Source organism: Python bivittatus, unplaced genomic scaffold (assembly GCF_059951505.1).
Source record: "Python bivittatus isolate LINGU-HERP-01145 unplaced genomic scaffold, Pbiv_v1 ctg000580_np1212, whole genome shotgun sequence".
Taxonomy (NCBI): Eukaryota; Metazoa; Chordata; class Lepidosauria; order Squamata; family Pythonidae; genus Python; species Python bivittatus.
In genome coordinates, this window is record NW_028277087.1 from 8,703,327 (window position 1) to 8,722,310 (window position 18,984).

Here is an 18,984-nt window from a genome sequence, read left to right on the forward strand (position 1 = left end):
TACATTCCTAGATAGTCTCATGAAAACGGGAACTCTCTAGGACAGCTTGAAGATGTGTGGACTTCAACTCCCAGAATTCCACAACCACCCTTGCTTAGCTGGGGAATTTTGGGAGTTGAAGTCCACACATCTTCAAGCTGCCAAGCTTGAGAAACACTGCTCTAGGAGCTTTGTCTCTGTTGCTCTTTTGCTCCTTCCCCACAGCAACCCAAGGGAATGGGGGGGGGGCACAAAGGGGGAAGAGTGGGAAAGCCCCCCCTTCCCCTCCCCACTATTGTGTGCAAAGAGGTACTGACCTCAATTGTGTTACCACAGATTACATTCTCTCTCTGGCGATGGGGAAATGTGAAGTGACAGCTTCCTTTGCAGTGATTGGGAAAACTCAGAAAATAGTCATTGCCCAATTGAGCACGTGGTCCATGAGTGGGTGCTACCAACACGTGGGTTTAAATCAATTGCATGGGGAACTGGATGGCTTGGTTGCTTGTATTTATTTATCTATCTATCAAATTTGTCACCGCCCATCTCGTTGAAACGACTCTCGGTTTCATCAGAACATGTATTTATTTATATTTATATTTTGAATTTAGACACCGCCCATCTCACAAGGAAGTGACTCTGGGTGGTTTACAATAAAAACAACAAATAAATATTAATTAAAATACAATAAAAACAGTATAAAAATACAGTAAAACCAGACATATACATAAATAATAATATCTTCCAAGATGCTGGTGATCAAAAAGATATTAACATACGGGAGCATCTTCAAGATGCTAGCCACCCCCAGGGTTGGTTGCCCCTTTTCTTGCCCCATGCAAGTTGGCAGAGCCAGGTCTTGGCTGCTTGCTGGAAGGTCAAGAGAGTAAGGGCCTGCCTCACCTCTGGGGGAAGGGTATTCCATAGGGCAGGGGCCACGGCAGAGAAGGCTTTCCTTCTGGGCCCTGCCAGTCGACATGCTTTCATCGACGGGGTCCACAGCATACCCCCTCTGCTTGACCAGGTGGGGCAGATCAATATAATGGGGGTGAGACGGTCCCTTAGGTAACCTGGACCCATGCCATGTAGGGCTTTAAAGGTGATAACCAACACCTTGAATTGGACCCAGAAGCAAACTGGGACCCAGTGCAGCTCGCGCAGCAAAGGTATAGCATGTGCCATCTTTGGGGCACCCAAAATTGCCTGGGCGGCTGCATTTTGAACCAGCTGTAGCTTCCGGATACTTTTCAAGGATAGCCCCATGTAGAGCGCTTTGCAATAGTCTATTATCATCAGAACATGAGTAGGGAGTTAACTCACAGCAAGTTATTTGGGTGGACTAGTGCAGTGTTTGTCAACCTCAGCAGCTTTAAAATGTGTGGACTTCAACTCCCAGCATGCTGGCTGGGGAATTCTGGGAGTTGAAGTCCACACAAGGTAAATCTGCTGAGGTTGACAAACACTGGATTAAACTACAAATGCACTAGATTGTCATAACCAGCTTCATAGGTATTGGAAGTATTGACTCTGTTTTTATGTTGCTAATTCTACTCTCACACTCAAATCCAGGCCTCGTGTGTCTTTCCAAATCTTTTTTTTTTTTTGCAATTATCAGAGCCTACCCACTCCCACCTCAGTCTCCCCTCATAAGATCACACTGCTGAAATTATGCAACGAACACACCCTTTTTGGTGGAAATTTGTATAAAATAGATATCTGAAGCCTCCGGTGAGGTTAATACACCTGTAAAACCTTTCTAAAATGCAAAAAAATCCATCACCTTCAGTGATGTTTTAACGTCAACCAACCACTTCTTGCTTTAGCCCTCAGCAAACAAAATCTTCAAATGTACACACACAGACAGGCTGTAATGTGACTACTAGTCCCTGTTGCCTGAATTTCCCTCCTGAAATTCAGTGACACAAAAGGATGTTATGTCTCTGAAATGTTCTAAACAATTTCTAAAAAATGTTATGCCAAAAAAAAAAAAAGCTCTCCCAACACAGCATGTCACACACATGTATGTGATATTATTATCCTATCCTGGATGTCTCCCATACAAAAATATGAATTTTTAAAAAGTCTATCACTTGATGCAAAAAATATCTTACCCTTGGTCTGACAAGATCTCACCACACTTCTTGAGCTGGCAAGGTGCCCATGGCCTGTTCTTCTTTGCTAAACCTATATTTTAATTTTCCTTCCATTTAGGTATAAGGCAAGCTGAGGAATAACTGCGTTCCAGGGATCTATGCAAGGTGATGCTGAAACTGAACCTAGCGTGACATTTTCTTGCTGATCAGAAGTTAAAGGAGGCACAGTAGTTTCCTTAGCCCTTGATCGTCAAGCTCAGCCACCCAAGACCTACAACATCACTTCCGTTTGAGGACATTTTTTAAAAATTTATCTGCAAATAGAGGGGTTTTTTCCCCCCCAAGAAGTAGAGAATATAGAAAGATGCCCTTAAAAAGATGCCTGTGCGCCATACAAGAGCCGGAAGAGACTGACCTGCCACGGATCTACCATGTGCCTTGAAAAGCCAAAACTTAGAAACTTTTTTACTCCTAACATTTCCCTACAAAAAAAGAAGGTAAAGGTGAAATACCTCTCTTTTAAGGGGATTATGTGAAAAACCTACCTTTTCCCCTTCCTCTGATTTCTTTTAAAGGCAGGGAAAGTATGATTTGTCACCTTGCACACATGTAGTATTTTTGTAAATAGCATATGGGAGTGGTTTAAGAGGCCTATGCCTTCGCCAACAGCTTTAACATCGACTCTACCTCTGAAGTTCAGAATGAGAATATTGGGGTTTTATTATTTTTTAAACAAACTTCAAGCAGTCATGGAGCTTCCATGTTCAAACGTGATCTACCACAAAGTAGAAACTGTTGGAGGTGAGCAGGGAAAGGGCTGGTACCTTCAGACCCTGCTTGAGGTAACCCAGAAGCAATTCAGACAGAGCAGAATGGGAAGAATGGTTGTGTTCATGATGTGGACTTCTGAGTTCCAGATTTGAAATGGATGAAAATCTGTGGAAGACTGTTTTAAAACACCAAGGATTTTCTCCTCTCCCCTTCTCCCTCCCTCCTCCGCACCAGTATTTTCAGGGACAAGTTGAATTTTGACTCATGACAGATATCTTATTTTTTAAAAAATCAGCAGCTTGGGCATAAATTAAATCCAGTTATTTATAATGCAGAGTAGCATTTCTCTTTTATTAAACTTGCTGGAATACATTGTGTGAATCGCATTATGTTAAACAGATCAGACTGACACCCTTAGTGCATGTAATTTCTTACTAATTTTACATCAGTGGCTATACTGTGGAGCTGAACCATTACTGGTGTACTGCGTCCTATTTAAAAAAAAATCAGTGTGGTTTAGAACTACACCTAAGACACATACAGCTTTAGGCTAATCATTTTAATGTATAAAATAATAAATATGACGTAAGTATAGACCTGTGTTTTTCAAACTTGGCAACTTTTAAGATGTGTGGACTTGAAGTCCACACATCTTAAAGCTGCCAAGTTTGACAAACACTGGTATAGATTAAGTGGAAGTATATACAAAGTATACATATAACCTTGTACTAAGGACCATGATAAACAGAGGAGTGATCGTTTTAATGTTATTTATTATCTTCTTTTGCCCTTTTTTATCCGGGCTCCACCCATTTGGGAAAAAATAGCCCTTGGCACAGTTTTAATCTGGATTGCAACCCCTGGTCTGAAAAGCTCTTGCTGTAAAAAGTCAAGTAAATCAGATGATTGAAAGGGGGGAATATTAACCAGCGGGCATTAAAATGTTTAGAGCTGACCACTGTTTCCTTTCTGACTGTACTATAAGCCCAGTTATATCATGATTGTTGCTAGTGATTTTCAGCCCTCATGATTCTTTATTAAGTTTTAAGAGATCAAAACAACCCAAAAATGTTAAATGGTGCCTTAAACCATTTTTCTTCTAATCCCCCCCTAAAATGGGAAAACATCAGCCCCACTGGGAAGATTACGAGTTTTCAGTTGGTGAAATGGATGGTTTAAGGTGCTGAAAAGAGCCACAATTTGGCTGGAAGGGCTGGTAAAACCTTCCTCAATCCACTCAAAAAGCAAAAGCCACAAAGCACTCTTAAAACGGGTTACCAATCTTCTTGCAGTTTCACAGAAGCTCCCTATTTTCATTCCTCCCAAGAACAATTTGTCCAAGAATACCAAAATACTATAAGATTTTGGGTTGTCACATGACACAAGATTTCGGCATTCTCAGGAGATCTCTATGCAAAGTTTATGAGCTTTGACAAACTCCTGAGATTTTGGCTATTGTATATGTTATTAGTGTAGGGGGAGATACTTAGTGACAGGAATCTCTTGGCATTGTATGGTGAGCCCTGATCTAAAAGGTAGGTGAATGTGGTCAAGAGTCACTGAATCACACAGTTGACACCCTAGAGAGTCCAACTGCCAGCCCATGCTCAGCACAGGAATCTTAATTAAAGCTTCCCCAACTGGTGGCTCCCTAGGCATCATTTGAACACAACCAGTGAAGAGGAGCCCATTGAAATGCCTTAATTATCCTAGCTTGTATTCGTTTTATGCACAGGCTTGCTATAATTTACTCAAAAGGGAGAGAGTTGCAAAGGCACTCTATTTGGCATTTCCCAACCACAATTATACCAAGTCAGACATCATTTGCCTTTACCTCTTCTACCATCCTTCATTAGTTTGTCTCTCTTTTTTTAAAACAACAACAACACTGAAGTAGGGGTTATCCCATCCTCAGATGGCAGGGACGTCCACCGGTTATTTCTGCATTGCATAAAGAAGTACATGAAGAATTGTCTGCCCATCGATTTCATTAGAAAACAAACACAGGTAAAAGGGCGAAGCGCTCTCAGCTCCCTCCTTTTACAGCACAATCGCGACGAGTTGGCCGCATCAACATGGTGCAGGCTGCGGGGCACGCTGCCACGCCACATCACTCCAAGGCCCTGGGCCTACAACATGGGCCCTGAGCACAAAGGGGAGATGCTATCCCCACCTTGCACCACGAAGGAGGATTATCACATCATGCCAAGCAGCGGGAAGAGGCTTTACTGGTTGTTGGTTGAAGGCTGGTGGCTGAACATCCTCCAGGTGCGGTAGTCCTTTGCTGTGAAGACTGGAGTGTGGAGAGAGAGGTGGGGCACATAGCCTGGCTTTCCCTTCAGCTCCTCAGCACAGCGATTGCGGTTGACGACTGGAAAGAGAGAGTAAGGGAGGCTGTGGTTGAAAAGAGGCCCATGAAAATTTAAGTGGCCTTCCTTGCTTGCATGTGGATCACACCTCTTAGTGGCCTGGGAATTTGGGGAGCTGTTGTCTCAAGGCATCTGGAAGCATCCCCTTGGGGGAGGTGGACTTAAGAGCCCACCTACTGCATGCAAGAGAGACCAGGTTCAAGACCAGCAACTCAAGGGGAAAAAAAACTCAAAGATGGCAGGTGATAGGAAAAGGGACCATTCTTGACCTGAGAAGGTATTATGGAGTTATGGTAGTGCCAGCAAAATGCCTATAGGGTAGTCCTCACTTAGCGACTAAAATTGGGACAGGCAACTCGATTGCTAAGCACCACAGTTCCTAAGCGGAAAATCATGTGACTGTGGTGGGCTTACGACCTTACTTCCCCTCCAGTCATTAAGTGAAGTACAGCAGTCATTAAGTGAAAAATCACGTGACTGTGACTTGGAATTTTACTTCCACCTTTTCTGTTAACTCTGCTTGTCACAAGCTGGTTGCAAAGCATGCAAATGGCAATCACATGACTATGGGACGCTGCAACAGTTGTAAATACAAGGATTGCTTGCAAAGTTAACTTTGAACAGTCACTGCACAAGACAGTTGGTAAACAAGGATTGCCTATAATGCCAACTTCCTTACATTGCAAGAAGGATGAATAGGAGAAGCTGGTGGCCAGAAAAGATCCTGCTTTACCCAGTTGTGGCAAGCAGACCAAAGATGCTGTAACCGCCTAAGAAAACTGGAAGAGCACTTCTGAATCAGATCCAAAGGGGTTCAACTAATCCAGCATGCTGGTCCTAAAAACAGCCAAGGAATGCTTAAGGCAGGGTTTCTCAACCTTGGCAGCTTTCAGATGTCTGGACTTCAACTCCCAGAATTCCACAGCCACCATAGCTGGCTGGGGGATTCTGGGAGTTGAAGTCCACACATCTGAAAGCTGCCAAGGTTGAGAACACTGGCTTACGGGGCAACCATCATCAACAGCTCTCCCATGTTCCTTGCCACCAGCATTAAAAAAATCCAAGAGAGATGGTTTGCTGTGGCTGATGGCCCCAATTTGTAGTAATGCTTTTCCATAAGGCTGAATCTTGCCAGATTAAACCAAAGTTCCATCCAGCTTCTTGCCTCCGACCCTATTTCTTGGTTAATAACCCTAATCAGGGCTTAAATGTAAGGGTCCCTTTTACCCTTGTTCCTCTGAGCAAAAAAACTCACATTTATTCATCATAGCCAATAGTTATCAAAAGATGTTTCCTTGAATATGTCCAATCCCCTTTTAAAAACTCCTAAAATAGCTGCCATTCAGGTGACAGCGCATTCCCCAAATGAACTGAGTAGTGTGAGAAAGTTTTCTTTATCCAGGTCAATTTCACTGGATGATCCTGAGGTCTAGAATTAGGGAAAAGGAAGGTGGGGTGGGGAGAGAGAATATTAAAAGTCTCTGATGAAGCAACGCCTGCCTGGGCCTTTCTCTATAAAGCCCCAATGTCTCTTCTTCCCCATCCTGCTTCTTACCATATTCCTTTCCGGGAACAATCTTATCCTTCCATAAAAAAGCACCCCATCGTGTGTTAGGATCCGAATACGGAGGAGGGATGATTGGATCATACCAGCTTGTCTCTCGCAAATGCTGGGCATAAGCTGAGGATAAAGGAGAGTGGGAAGCACAGATGTGAGCCCACATTATTTTGCTACAGCGGAAAAGGCCGATACCATATTTGGTTATGTCTGTTTTTTTAGCTCCTAGCTTAATGGTTTTCAAACTTTTACCTTCTCTGTTGATCTACTGCCAAAGAGCAGAGTGCTATCATTAAAAAAAAAAGGTATTGCTATTTAAAAAAAAAAACACCTGATATGCCTATGTGGAGGGTTACACAGCCATTTTCATTTGTTTCTGCTTCATTTGGAAAAAGTTAAGCTTTACAGGTAGTCCTCAACTTACAACCACAATTGGGACCAGAACTTCTGTTGCTAAGCGATGTAGTCATTAAGTGAGTCGCGCCCAATTTTATGACCTTTTTGCCATGGTCATTAAGCAAATCACATGGTCATTAAGCAAATCCAGCTTCCCCCATTGACTTTGCTTGTTGGAAGCTCCCTGGGAAGGTCACAACTGGTGATCACGTGACCCCAGGATGTTGCAACTGTCATAAATACAAGCTGATTGCCAAGCGCCTGAATTTTGATCACATGACCATGGGGGGTCATAGGTGAAAGGACCAGTCATAAGTCACTTTTTTCGGTGCTGTTGTAATTCAAATGGTCATTAAAAGAATGATCGTAAGATGAGGACTACCTGTATTGAAAGTGCCCTTATTCGCTTTTTCTGGCAGTGTTAATGGGGAAATTTTAGAACTGCTGTTCTTACAAATGTTAGCAGGGCAGCACAAAATGACTGCAGAGTTGGCTTGTATTGACTGGAATCCCCACAGTTGGATGAAAGCCAGTTTGGTGTAATGGTGAAGGGGCTGGAGTAGGAACAGAGGGATCCAGGGTCTAGACCCTCATCAATCACAGAAGTTCTCTGGATGACTTTGGGTCAGTTCCCCCCCCCCCTCAGCCTGAGTTAGAATAGTCCAGTGGTGAAGGTACTGGGCTAAGAGTGGAGAGACCCAGGTTCTAGTCCTTTGGCCACAGAAGATACCAGGGGCCTTTGGGCCAGTCCCCCTCCCCCAGCCCAGCCTACCCCACAGGGGGCTGTTGTTATAGGGAAAAATAAGTCTTGTACTACATCTTATTGTATTGTATTACATCCTATAGCAACTCTACAAATAATACAAATTGGTCAGAGGGGGCTTCAAAGGCTGCCAAAAGAAGACTTGGGGGGGCACAGGTTGCCCACCTCTAATTCTGAAAAAGCTTAATGGGAGCATAGTCTGGAGCTCTCCGGGGTCCCCTAAACACTCACCAGGTGGTAGAGTCTTCTCCTGTTTGGCATTGGACCTCTGCCAGCGGTGGTGGGTCTCTCGGTCAACGGGGTTGGTGATGGTGTACCAGGCATCACGGTTGTGGCTGTTTGTCAGACCAGTATACCAAGTTTGAGGGGTGGCATCCCAGCCCATAGGAGTGAATTTCCAGCGGACAGACTCTTTTACAACGGGGGCATTCCGTGGTCCCCTCAGAGAAAGGTACTCATCACTGCAAAAGGGGGAAAAATCTATTATCCAGATGCCATCATGACTGGCCAACAGAAGAGAGGAAGATATGTCGATTTCAGAGTGAGTGACTATACTAATTATTCAATGCCAACCAAATCAGAGAAGTGGTTGAACTAAATCATGACTTAATTGAAGCAAATATAAAGTAATCGGCCCGGGAGCAAAGAAGCTTTCTTTACATACATACTAATGGGGTTGGAGCTATCAGTACATAATTAGAGAGAAAATATTGAGATATAGTGAAGAACTCAAATCACTCACGTGGATTTGTTGAGTTGGAAAAGTCTAGGGAATCCTAAGGCAAGAGACTGAAAATAGAATGTCCCATTGGTTAAAAGGCTGTGTCCATGTGGTTCTGGGGAAGTGGAAACCACTGGGCATGTCCTCTTACGGTGTCCATTTTATAGAGAATTACAAACAAAATTTATTTCTCCAACGATCAGCAGATATCCTGGCCGACCGGATGCCGAATATCTTCAAATTCTCCTCAAAGTTGGGTGGATTAACGTTACAGTGCAGGTGGCAAGATTTTGTGCAGCAGCTCTTAAGAGCCGACGTATTATTGTGAACAATTGATATAAGCATTCTGTGTTTCTATATTTATGTATTCAAAAACCAATATTAACTCTTAATTTTAATGGTTTATAAGGTGTAATTTCAGGACGATTGAAGCCATGGTGCATAAATTATTGTAAATGATTTTTTAATTATAATCTATAAGTACCTTGACTAGCATACTTTTGGATATATAATCCCTTATTTGGATTGGACATATTTCATCTCTTTCCTTTTCTTTTAATATTGTACTACTCTAATTGACTGTAATAAAGTTAATAATAAAATAGAATTGCCAGCACAGTAATGCACCTAGATAAACCTGTAGTATGTTCCTATCTGGATTACCTGGATCCCTTTCAGTCGGGATTCAGGCCCGGATATGGGATGAAAACAGCATTGGTCGCACTTTTGGATGATCTCTGGCGAGGGCGGGATGGGGGTTGTGCATCCACCCTTGCTCTACTTGACTTCCCTGCAGCTTTCGAGATCATCAACCATGGTATCCTTCTGGATCGGCTCAGAGGATTGGGGGTGGGCAGCATGGAGTTGTGCTGGTTCATCTCCTTTCTTTGGGGCTAATTTCAGTCAATTCCAATCAGTGATGATTGGGGAGGAGAGATCCGCTCTCAGTCCCTACCGTGTGGGATCCTACTCTCCCCTCTCCTTTTTAACATCCGCATGAGGCCGCTGGGCGAGCTCAGCTGTCGCCATGAGGTGAGGCATCATCAATATCATAATCTCTTAATTAAGCAATGCTGTGAATGTCTTATCCTGGTGCCTGGAGGCTGCGAGGGTCTGAATGGGGAGCAACGGGCTTCAGCTGAACCCTGGCAACACTGAGTGGCTTTGGGTTTGGGGGCCTTCCGGTTCTAGGATTATGCCATCTTCGGTGCTGGATGAGGTGGCACTGCCCCAGACAGACCCAGTGTGCAATTTGGGGGTCTTCCTGGAGTCAAGACTCCCACTTGAAGAGCAGGTGGCAGTTGTGCTAGGAGACCCTTTGCACAACTTCAGGTTGTGCGCCAGTTGCGCCCATTCCTGCATCGAGGGCTCCGCTCACTGTCACTCATACCCTGGTCACCTCCTTCTTTGGACTTCTGTAATGCCCTCTACATGGGACTGCTCTTGAAGAGTATCTGGAAGCTTCAGTTGGTGCAAACTGTGGCGGTGAGGGCAGTTATGTGTGCGCCAAGAAGGGCATATGTTACACCTGTGCTCCGTGAGCTGCACTGGTTGCTGGTTTGCTTCTGGGTCCAATTCAAGGTGCTGGTTTTGACTTTTAAAGCCCTTCATGGCATGGGGCGGGTTATCTGAGGGACTGCCTCTCCCCGATTACATTTGCCCGTCCCATCAGATCTGGCAGAGAAGGCATGCTGCGGGTCCCACCTGCCAGGGAATTACATTTGGCGGGTCCCAGGAGGCGGGCCTTCTCTGCTGTGGCGCCCGCCTTGTGGAAACTTCTCCCCCCAGAAGTGAGATTAGCTCCATCCCTCTTAACATTCTGCAAGTCCCTCAAGACCTGGCTATGTGATCAGGAGTGGGGGTCCCAGGGGACCAAGGAGATTTTGCGATGGCTCCCTTACTACAGTTGACATCATCCTCTCCTGTTGTGCGTGTTTTTATTTAATTATTTAGAAAATTCACATGGCTGCCCAACTCACACACAGTGACTCTGGGCAGCTTACAAAGTAAAACTTTTTTTAAATAGTTTTCATAGTTTTCATTATTGTTTTATATGTATTTATGGGTTTTTAAATTGAGTGTTATACACTGTCCAGACTCACTTTTTGTGAGATGGGCGGCTATATAAATATGATCAATCAATCAATTAATATCAGGAATACTACATACAGTTCTGATCAAAACACTTAGAAAAGGACATAATAGACTGATGCAGAAGTAGTCAGCTAAAAAGATCAGGGCCCTTCAGTGGCTTCTTTTCAAGAAAAGGCTAGAAGGCTGAACACGCTTTAGCCTGGGAAAAAGGGGGTCATGATCAAGGCACACACGATCATTCATGCCATGGAGAAAGGAACAGGGATGTCCACAGGGAACGGGTCACAAATAGTCAAGGTGGTAGCCCCAACCATGCAATTGAAGCCCCACCCTTTTTATGGCTTTGGTGACATGATTGTGGTTGCCATCTTGCCTTTTTTGACTCCCCTGACCGCCTGATTAGGAAGTTTTTCTCATCCTCTTAAAACCAGGGATGAGTTCCTGAATGTGATTGCAAGAGCTAAAACAGACAAAAGGAAACCCTTTCCATAATTAAATCCGTGGAATTCAACACCAAAAGATGTGGTGATGGCCAGAAGCTAAAGGCATTGGATAAATCCACAAAGGGCCGGTCTGTTGAGGGCTAGGGGTTCCCTCTGAGTTGGAGGCCACCAACCCTGAAACAATGTTAGGAGAAGCAGATGTCTCCATCTCTTACAAGCACCCCAAAGGCATCTGGTTGGCCACTGCAGGAAACTAAGAGAAGGTTTCAGAGGGCTATTCTGACCCAGAAGGGCTACTGCTGATTGGGTTCCTATGTGCAAAGGTCTACCCTATCTTCCCGGGGTTGTTGTGGGAGTAGTTTAATTGCTTATAATCCAGAATTTCATAAAGAGTGGGAAGCAAAGCAAAGCAAAGCAAAGCCAAGCCAAAAAAAAAAAAGTTTGGATGCAAAAGTGAATGAGCCAACTGTTTTTCCCTTTTGCTCCATCTGTTATTTATTCTTTGGAAAGGGTGGTTCATCTGGCATTTGGCTTCTCAGAGCTGAACAGCAGAGTCAACAGTTTTAAGCAATAATTGCGACAAAATGAAATACACAGATACCCATTTTCCCACTGCAAGTCTCCAGGACCACATCACTTGAAACAATGGGACTTCGGAGTGAAAAAAGAACTCGTTGGCTTCCACTTATTTAATCCACCATTGGGGACGAAAGTGGTGCTCAGCATCTGGGAAGAGAGGTCCGCAGCATGACCTTCCTTGCCTTACAAGCTATCTGAGCCCCTGAAATATGCCTGTGGGAAGCTCCACAAGGGGAACGATCCTGTTGAGAGTGGGAGGCAAATCACTGGGCGGGAGGTGAAGGCATGGTGAGGTGGTTGCAAATTTGCAAGATCCAAAGTCCATTCTGTAAGAATCAGGAGCGTCCGAAAGTTGTGGTCAGAAAAGTCAAGATGGGGGCCGTGCGATCAAAGCTCTGATGATGCACGTAACAAACAGGTGGAGCTTTGATCACTCTGTCGCAGCCACCATCTTGACTTTTTTGACCACACCCTGCAGCCATACCCTGGTAAGAATGCATTCCTGCAATAAGCTAGGAGCTCAAAAAACAAAACAAAACCATGGAAAGCTGGGGCAAAAATAAAAATAAAAAGCCATTTTCCCATGCTCAGAGACACTTATGTAAAATACCCTGAGTGCAGAGTGTTGCTGATTTAAAGAGGGTTTTGAGGTCCAGGACTGGGCCCAGATTGGGCTCAAATTCTCTTCATTTCATCTCATTCTTTAAAAAGTCAGAAAGTTTGTGCTAAATATTCCAAGAGTTAATATTCCAGAGTCCACTGGAATTGGGCAGGCAGTGAATTTAAGCAATTCAATTTAAGTTTTAATAATCCTATTTGCTTCATTTGCAGGGAGTGAGGTGGGAAAGGCATTCTCTCTCAGTGCCTCTGAGCATGGGAAAATGGCTTTTTATTTTACCAGGGGATGGCTGCAGGGTGTGGTCAAGAGAGTCCCCCAGCCAGTATGCTGGCTGGGGAATTCTGGGACTTGACGTCCACACATCTTAATGTTGCCAAGGTTGAAAAACATTGCCCTAGAGCAGTGTTTCTGAACCTCGGCAACTTTACGATATGTGGACTTCAACTCCCAGAATTCTCCAGCCAGCATTGCTGGCTGGAGAATTCTGGGAGTTGCACCCCACGCATTGTAAAGTTGCCGAGGTTCAGAAACACTGCCTTAGAGTAAATCTGAACATCAGACAACGCAAGGAGGCCATTTCTCCCTGTCAAATAAAGCTCAGGATGCGGCAGCGGTGGTGGCGCCACGATGAAGACACTCACCTGTAGAGCGGAGTGGGGAAGTCAGTCTCTAAGGTGCTTTGAGGGACATACGGGCGATTTAATACCAAATCCTGGTACGCCAGGTCACGAAAATCCATTGCAAGCCTATGATGTTCCCTCCTGCAGCCCAGGCCAGCTTAAGAGAGTTTCCCTTTGGCTGAATGTAAGAGCAGGATGAGTCAGTCATTGTTTGGCCTGCACACCTCCTGGTAACCATCTCCTTAGCAACTGGCGCGGCAACATGGAGACAATGAAAGATGGAGCGCGTTAGGCTCCCAAGGACTGGAGGGGCGATGAGAGGGGTAGAAAAAGAAGATCCTGATTAGGAATGGTCCCCAATTCTCACAGAGGAGAGGAAGGGACAGCGTCCTCTCCCCCGTCCTCCCTCCCCAGCCTGACATTGCTTGCGGTTGCTTTGGCTGCATTCATACATCTGTTTGGGGCTTGGTGTGACGTTGTGAGAAATGGTGAGGAGGCTGGGAAAGGAGTGGAAGAGAACACAGGCACCAACAAACATGAGATGGAAGCCAAGTCAATTGACACTTATCTCATAAATGGCAATTTAGCCCAGGTGGGGAGAAATCTGGGAAGAAGCATTTTAAATCATCCCAGAAGATTCCACTTTAAATTAACACCCTATCAATGTGGGTGGGAAATTCCTCTTACACCAGTGTTTCTCAAACTTGGCAACTTTAAGATGTGTGGACTTCGACTCCCAGAATTCCCCAGCCAGGCTTAAAGTTGCCAAGTTTGAGAAACACTGTCTTACACTTTCCAAGGTTCTGCATTTACCCCAGGCGAGCATTAAAGGTATTTACTGAAATCTGTGTTGTTCTTGCTTCCTTGATTTTGCTCAGATCTTTAGGGCTTGACAGATCTCTGAATCTAAGCGTGCAATTTGTAAACCATGGCTTCTGGCTTAGTGTTGCATAAATATAGATAACTGTGGCTTATTCAGTAAGCCAGAGATAAGCAACCCACAGCATAGTCCCACTTGTGACTCCATGTTATTTTAGCAATAGATTTTGCAACTTTCCACAATTAAAAAAAAATGACTTTATGTTCAAAGGATTTTGTCTTCTCCTGCATCTGAGCATCTTATGTACTCTGCTTAAGCATTTTTATCTCTTCAGAGCAGACGAAAAAGTCAATTTAGTTATGATACTAATTGCTGGTGTTGTCAACCACTCTCTATTAAGATCAAAAGAGACAAGGCTCATATGATGTAATATTTGATACAAAGTCAAGTTAGTTGGCTGGTACTAACTGGCATCCAATCCATTTAACGTCTTCCCCAACTTGGTGCTCTCCAGATGTTTTGGATTACAACACCCTATAACCTGTCATAATTTAACACATGGAGAGGGCCAGAGTGAGAAAAGCTGTCTTGCATGCAGAACTGATAATGCCAGCCTTACAAATGACATGTAAGATGGCAGAACTACATAGGATTCTTTGCACCTCGTTTGACTGGAATGCAGAACCTGTGACCCTTCAACCTGTGACTCCAATCCCAGCTAGCACGGTCAGCAGTGTGGGACGCTGGGAGTTGTAGGTTCATCCGCCTACGCGGGGCACCAGGAACAGCATCCCAGTAGTATAGGTTCTCCATTATTTTTCAGACTTTCTCATTGGGAAACAAATTGTTTAGCATATTTTGGCTATAAATTTCTGGCCAATTTTTTTTAAGGCTCTTGTATTTATAGACACAGTTTAGCATAAAAAAGAAGGACTCTAGCTTGGCTTGTATGTTTCCTTTTTTGGCACAGCCATGAGTTTGAAAGTATCCATTTCCACTTTGGATTCCCATGCTATCTGAATGTGATCATCTTATTTCGGATAAATTAAAGTGAGTCAAAACAGTTTACAAATGCAGTCTATTTCAGCGGCTAGATTTATATGGCACACTAAACCAAAATCAAGCCAATCACATTTTGGTTTAGCTTATTGACTAAGCCCAGCCACTGTGTTTTCTAAACTATGATTTATGCTTAAATGTGCTGTGTGAATCCAGGCAACTAGGATTTATTCAATAAGTTATATCTAAACAAACCATGGATTATACATTTCTGCTTTGGAAATCACATGTTTAAAATAGCCTTCAATCTCTTCTTTGAAACCACCTTGAAGGAAAAGGCAGGAGCGTGCAATGCAAGAAGAAACTATGAGCATTCTTTGTTTATGCAGATTTTTCAGTCTGTTAGCTGATAAACAGATTTTGAATGCATGTGTGTGAGAGAAGTGATATGTTAATGAAATGTATATATTAATTAGGTTAGCTTCATTTGAAATGTGATTGAATTTTGGTCAACCTCACTTTTCAGTGACACCTTAAACCAATCTTCTCCAACTGGAACCCAAGATGGGCTAGAGAAAGACTTAAAGACGGCCAGTTTGGTGTAGTGGTTATGGCACCAGGCTAGAAACCGGGAGACCGTGAGTTTTAGTCCTGTCTTAGGCACAAGCCAGTGGGGTGACCTTGGGCCGGTTACCCTCTCAGCCCTAGGAAGAAGGCAATGGCAAACCACTTTCAAAATCTTGCCAGGGACTAGTCCAGGCAGTTGCCAGGAGTCAACACTGACTCGAAGGCATCAAAAACAAACAGAGGAAGCCTTAGACAGTTTTGCTATAGAACAAACCAGAACTGCTTGGTAGAAGATAGGTTGGGCATGAAATAGCACTAAGATGCATACAAGAATTTGATTCACAGATCACCCTAAATCATAATACAGTTTTAGTTATGGATAATTACAGTAACAATGGGTACATTGTTGGAAGACTGAAGGACTCGGTTGGGGACAGATGCTCATTGAGAAAATCTGTCTATGTGGCTGCTAAGAGCCCATACTGATTAATGGCAGATAATAATAAATCAATCAAAAGCTTTGGCATAATATGTTATGAGCCTGGCCATACCTGCATGTGAACTATGGTTTATGGCTTACTGTTGTATAAACCAATCACTTAAGGCTTACTCAACAATTTATGGTTAAAGCATTCATGGTTTAATCCAATGTTCATATCCAACCCAGTTGACACATTGTGCTAAATGAATAACTACGGTTAAAAAACTACAGTGGCTAAATTCAAACACAGCATGAGAAACCAAAAACAAACAGATCCTATTATGGCACAAATGCAATGTGCGGAATCAGTGTCTACGAGGCTACCAACAGATTCCGTGACAGATTGCAAGCTTCTATTAATGGAAGCTTGAATTTTTTTTCTATAGCAACTAAAAGCAACCTGGTGTACATTTAACATTTTGAGATGATTAGAACAAATGAAGAGCTTTTCATTTCCCACGTTAACTATAATAGAATGTCAGGCTGTCTGCAATTATTATCTCTTCTACTATTTTTAAGGGTACAGTATTTTTCAAATTTTAAAGAATTCTTTTAATGATGGTTTACTAAGTCATAATGGCTGGATACTCACAATACAGTAAGCCTTAAACCATGGATTGTAAGCCACCATTCAAAGGCACAGGTATTGTATGAGGATATAATGCAGTTTGGTTTGGGCTGAACCATGTTTTGTGCGAACAGAGGCATCATACCCAAAGATCAGAAAGTCTGGCCTCCTTCTAAATTCATCCTGCTCTACTTAGTACAGTACAGCATATCTAAAACAAAGAAATCCTTTGGGATTATGGTCATGGGCACCAAGGTCAAGGCACAAGGAGGAAGGGAGGGGAGCAATTTTTAAGTGAAAGTGCTTCCATTTCATATGTTCATTAGTCACCTTAAGCTGCTACGCTAGAGACGGTTCCAGCAGTTCTCAATCACATCTCTCTCAGTGAGAAATAGATCTAGTAGGTAGTGAAAGTGAAACTGATTATTATCGTTATACTTAACCCAAGAGTCAAACTCTGAAATCTATAAATAATGCAGAGTTATGTTAGGGTTCCCAAAATTGATCAGTACACCAACAATTTTGAGACTCGTTGTTATCCAGTTTAAATAATGTATGGCAAGAAGCTATTGTTATTAAAAGTTTTCATTAAATAATCAATATTAGCTAATATTTACACTTTTAACTGTACTTCGATTTTAAAGATTCATTAAATACAAATAAAATAAGCATGCCGAATGACACAATTCTCCAAGGTATTAGAAAAAAGTTACAATGCAAATTACTGTAATTGCCAAAAGGATGGGGTTTCCCCAATCCCCTGCCCCCAATCAAAATTTCTAGGAAACACAACACAAGGCACTATGCGGCTCTCCTCTATATTGGTGAGACTCGAGAGGAAGCACTAACTTCTAGAACCAACACGAGAACACAGAATTCTCTAGTTAAACGTTGTCCACCATGATAAAATGAGAAGAAGGAATCTTTCCAAAGCAACGGCAAGTGTGCAAACCCCAAGGCGTGAATGGAAGGCAAGCACTAGCCACCTTCTTCCTTGTTTTTTGTGGACCTCCTTTCACTGACAAGGTTCTCTTTTGTATTACAAGGATCCCATTCCTCTTCCCCAGCCTTGTGGGTAACTTTTTTAGTCATTCGGAGGGACAGGAGAAAAACCCTGTTAGTAAATAGAACCAGAATTTAGCTGCCTGGTCCTAAAGCTATTGCAACAAGCAGGTGTTAACCATCTTTCAATGAAAGAAAAGCATTTGTCATAGTTGCCTTCCTACAGGAAACGTCTACAGTATCACTTACCCCTGGATTCTAGGATGTCTGATTTTTGGTCACATCTGCCTGATGAATTCTGGAGAATTTAAAAGCATTCACTCTTTTGTGCCATTTTGCTTATTAATAATAAATGTATAACCCAATGAAGGACAGTGGATTTTACAATTTAACCCAGCTTTGAAAAATACTGGACACTTGACAAAATAAATTGTTCCATTCACAAGTCTTTAATGCCAGATACATTAACTTTACATATGAAGTTATATGAGTTTTTGTACCATTCCCAACCCATCCTATGGCCTCTTATGTGATGCACTGCCTACATAAGAATGCCACACATTCATACCAACCAGGAAACAGAAACACCCCATTCCAAAAAGTCTCAGAATTTTCATATACTTCTGGCCAAAAGATAATACATATAGAAATACAAATCGTGGGATTTGTATCATCTTATCCCCTTGCATGGATTTTTGTTTTTCTTACACATGACTAGTCAACATGCATCAGTATAATCAACTCTTGCAACCCATATGAGAACTGAGACAACACACACGCACACAGAATACTGATTTGGAGGCAGCTAATCCCACCACAAACTCCCCATTTACAGCATCTGCTCCAGATAAAAAGCAAGAGGTGGGGATTCAAATCATTTTCTTCTCCAGGAACATGATCTCAAGATGGCACATTGTGAATGGAAGTAAACAAGAGAGACATTCCTTCAGATGCTGGCAGTCCATGGACAACTTTTCTAAAGAATTAATTGCTGGATGTATCATGTCAGATACCACATGGAGGCAAAGCTGGTTGTTCAACCACCAAGACAAAGGTGTGCCACTGCATAGACCACGTGGACATTAAAAAGCTGACAGGGACTTGGATGGAACTGGAAGAACTTTTCCGAGAAAGTACTTCACATTCTAGCCATCCAGGAGAATATTCTCCCCTCTGTATGGAAACGGGAGAGCTCTATTCAGCCCTTCCTTTCAAGAATACTCCAGTAGGTTGTATGATACTTTTATACAGCACTTCTTGCATAGTCTAAGAAGCAGGACATTTTGCCTCCACACCAGCATTTCCCCAATCTGGTGCTACGTGAATGTGTTGGACTACAATCAGTATAATCCTAAACCAGCATGGTCAAAATGGCTAAAGATGATAGTAACTGGAGTCCCAACATCAACAGAATAGTAAGCTGAAGGAAGACTGGAACATACACACAACGCATGAAGGACAAAATGTTGATTCCTACATGCTCACAGACAGAACTGGACTTCTGCAAATATTCTATTAAGTGCAAAGACATAGCAAATAAGC

General features: G+C 43.0%; 2 protein-coding genes across 8 annotated transcripts in view; one reads left to right on the plus strand and one right to left on the minus strand.

Annotated features, from left to right (window-relative positions):
- LOC103051997 (GRAM domain-containing protein 2A-like) overlaps nucleotides 1–4,277 on the plus strand; it is a 41,803-nt gene extending 37,526 nt beyond the window's left edge. For all 6 annotated transcript variants that reach the window (XM_088149522.1, XM_088149520.1, XM_088149521.1 and 3 more), the window contains exon 13: nucleotides 2,191–4,277. In XM_088149522.1, coding sequence (XP_088005648.1) covers nucleotides 2,191–2,206 — 16 coding nt within the window. In that variant the 3' untranslated portion in view covers nucleotides 2,207–4,277. The remainder of the gene's footprint in view (nucleotides 1–2,190) is intronic.
- A 788-nt stretch (nucleotides 4,278–5,065) lies between these two features.
- On the minus strand, nucleotides 5,066–17,734 carry TEKTIP1 (tektin bundle interacting protein 1). 2 transcript variants are annotated; one of them, XM_088149525.1, is made up of 5 exons: nucleotides 16,771–17,734; nucleotides 13,027–13,183; nucleotides 8,161–8,390; nucleotides 6,768–6,893; nucleotides 5,066–5,214 (listed from the first exon to the last, which is right to left on the minus strand). In XM_088149525.1, the coding sequence occupies exons 2-5, from the start codon at nucleotides 13,122–13,124 to the stop codon at nucleotides 5,069–5,071; spliced, it is 600 nt and encodes a 199-aa protein (XP_088005651.1). In that variant the 5' UTR covers nucleotides 13,125–13,183; nucleotides 16,771–17,734; the 3' UTR covers nucleotides 5,066–5,068. The 2 variants fall into 2 exon arrangements, with proteins under 2 accessions (XP_088005651.1, XP_007440673.2); XM_007440611.4 differs by having other exon boundaries at nucleotides 13,027–13,308.
- Nucleotides 17,735–18,984: the final 1,250 nt, after the last annotated feature.

Excerpts from the sequence above, each read along its gene's own strand:
- TEKTIP1 (XM_088149525.1), bottom strand. The coding sequence starts at position 13,124 with ATGGATTTTCGTGACCTGGCGTACCAGGATTTGGTATTAAATCGCCCG. Across the intron at positions 8,391-13,026 it reads TTCCCCACTCCGCTCTACAG|TGATGAGTACCTTTCTCTGA; the intron begins GTGAGTGTCTTC and ends CCCCTTTTGCAG. Across the intron at positions 5,215-6,767 it reads TGTTCCCGGAAAGGAATATG|TCGTCAACCGCAATCGCTGT; the intron begins GTAAGAAGCAGG and ends CTCTCTTTCCAG.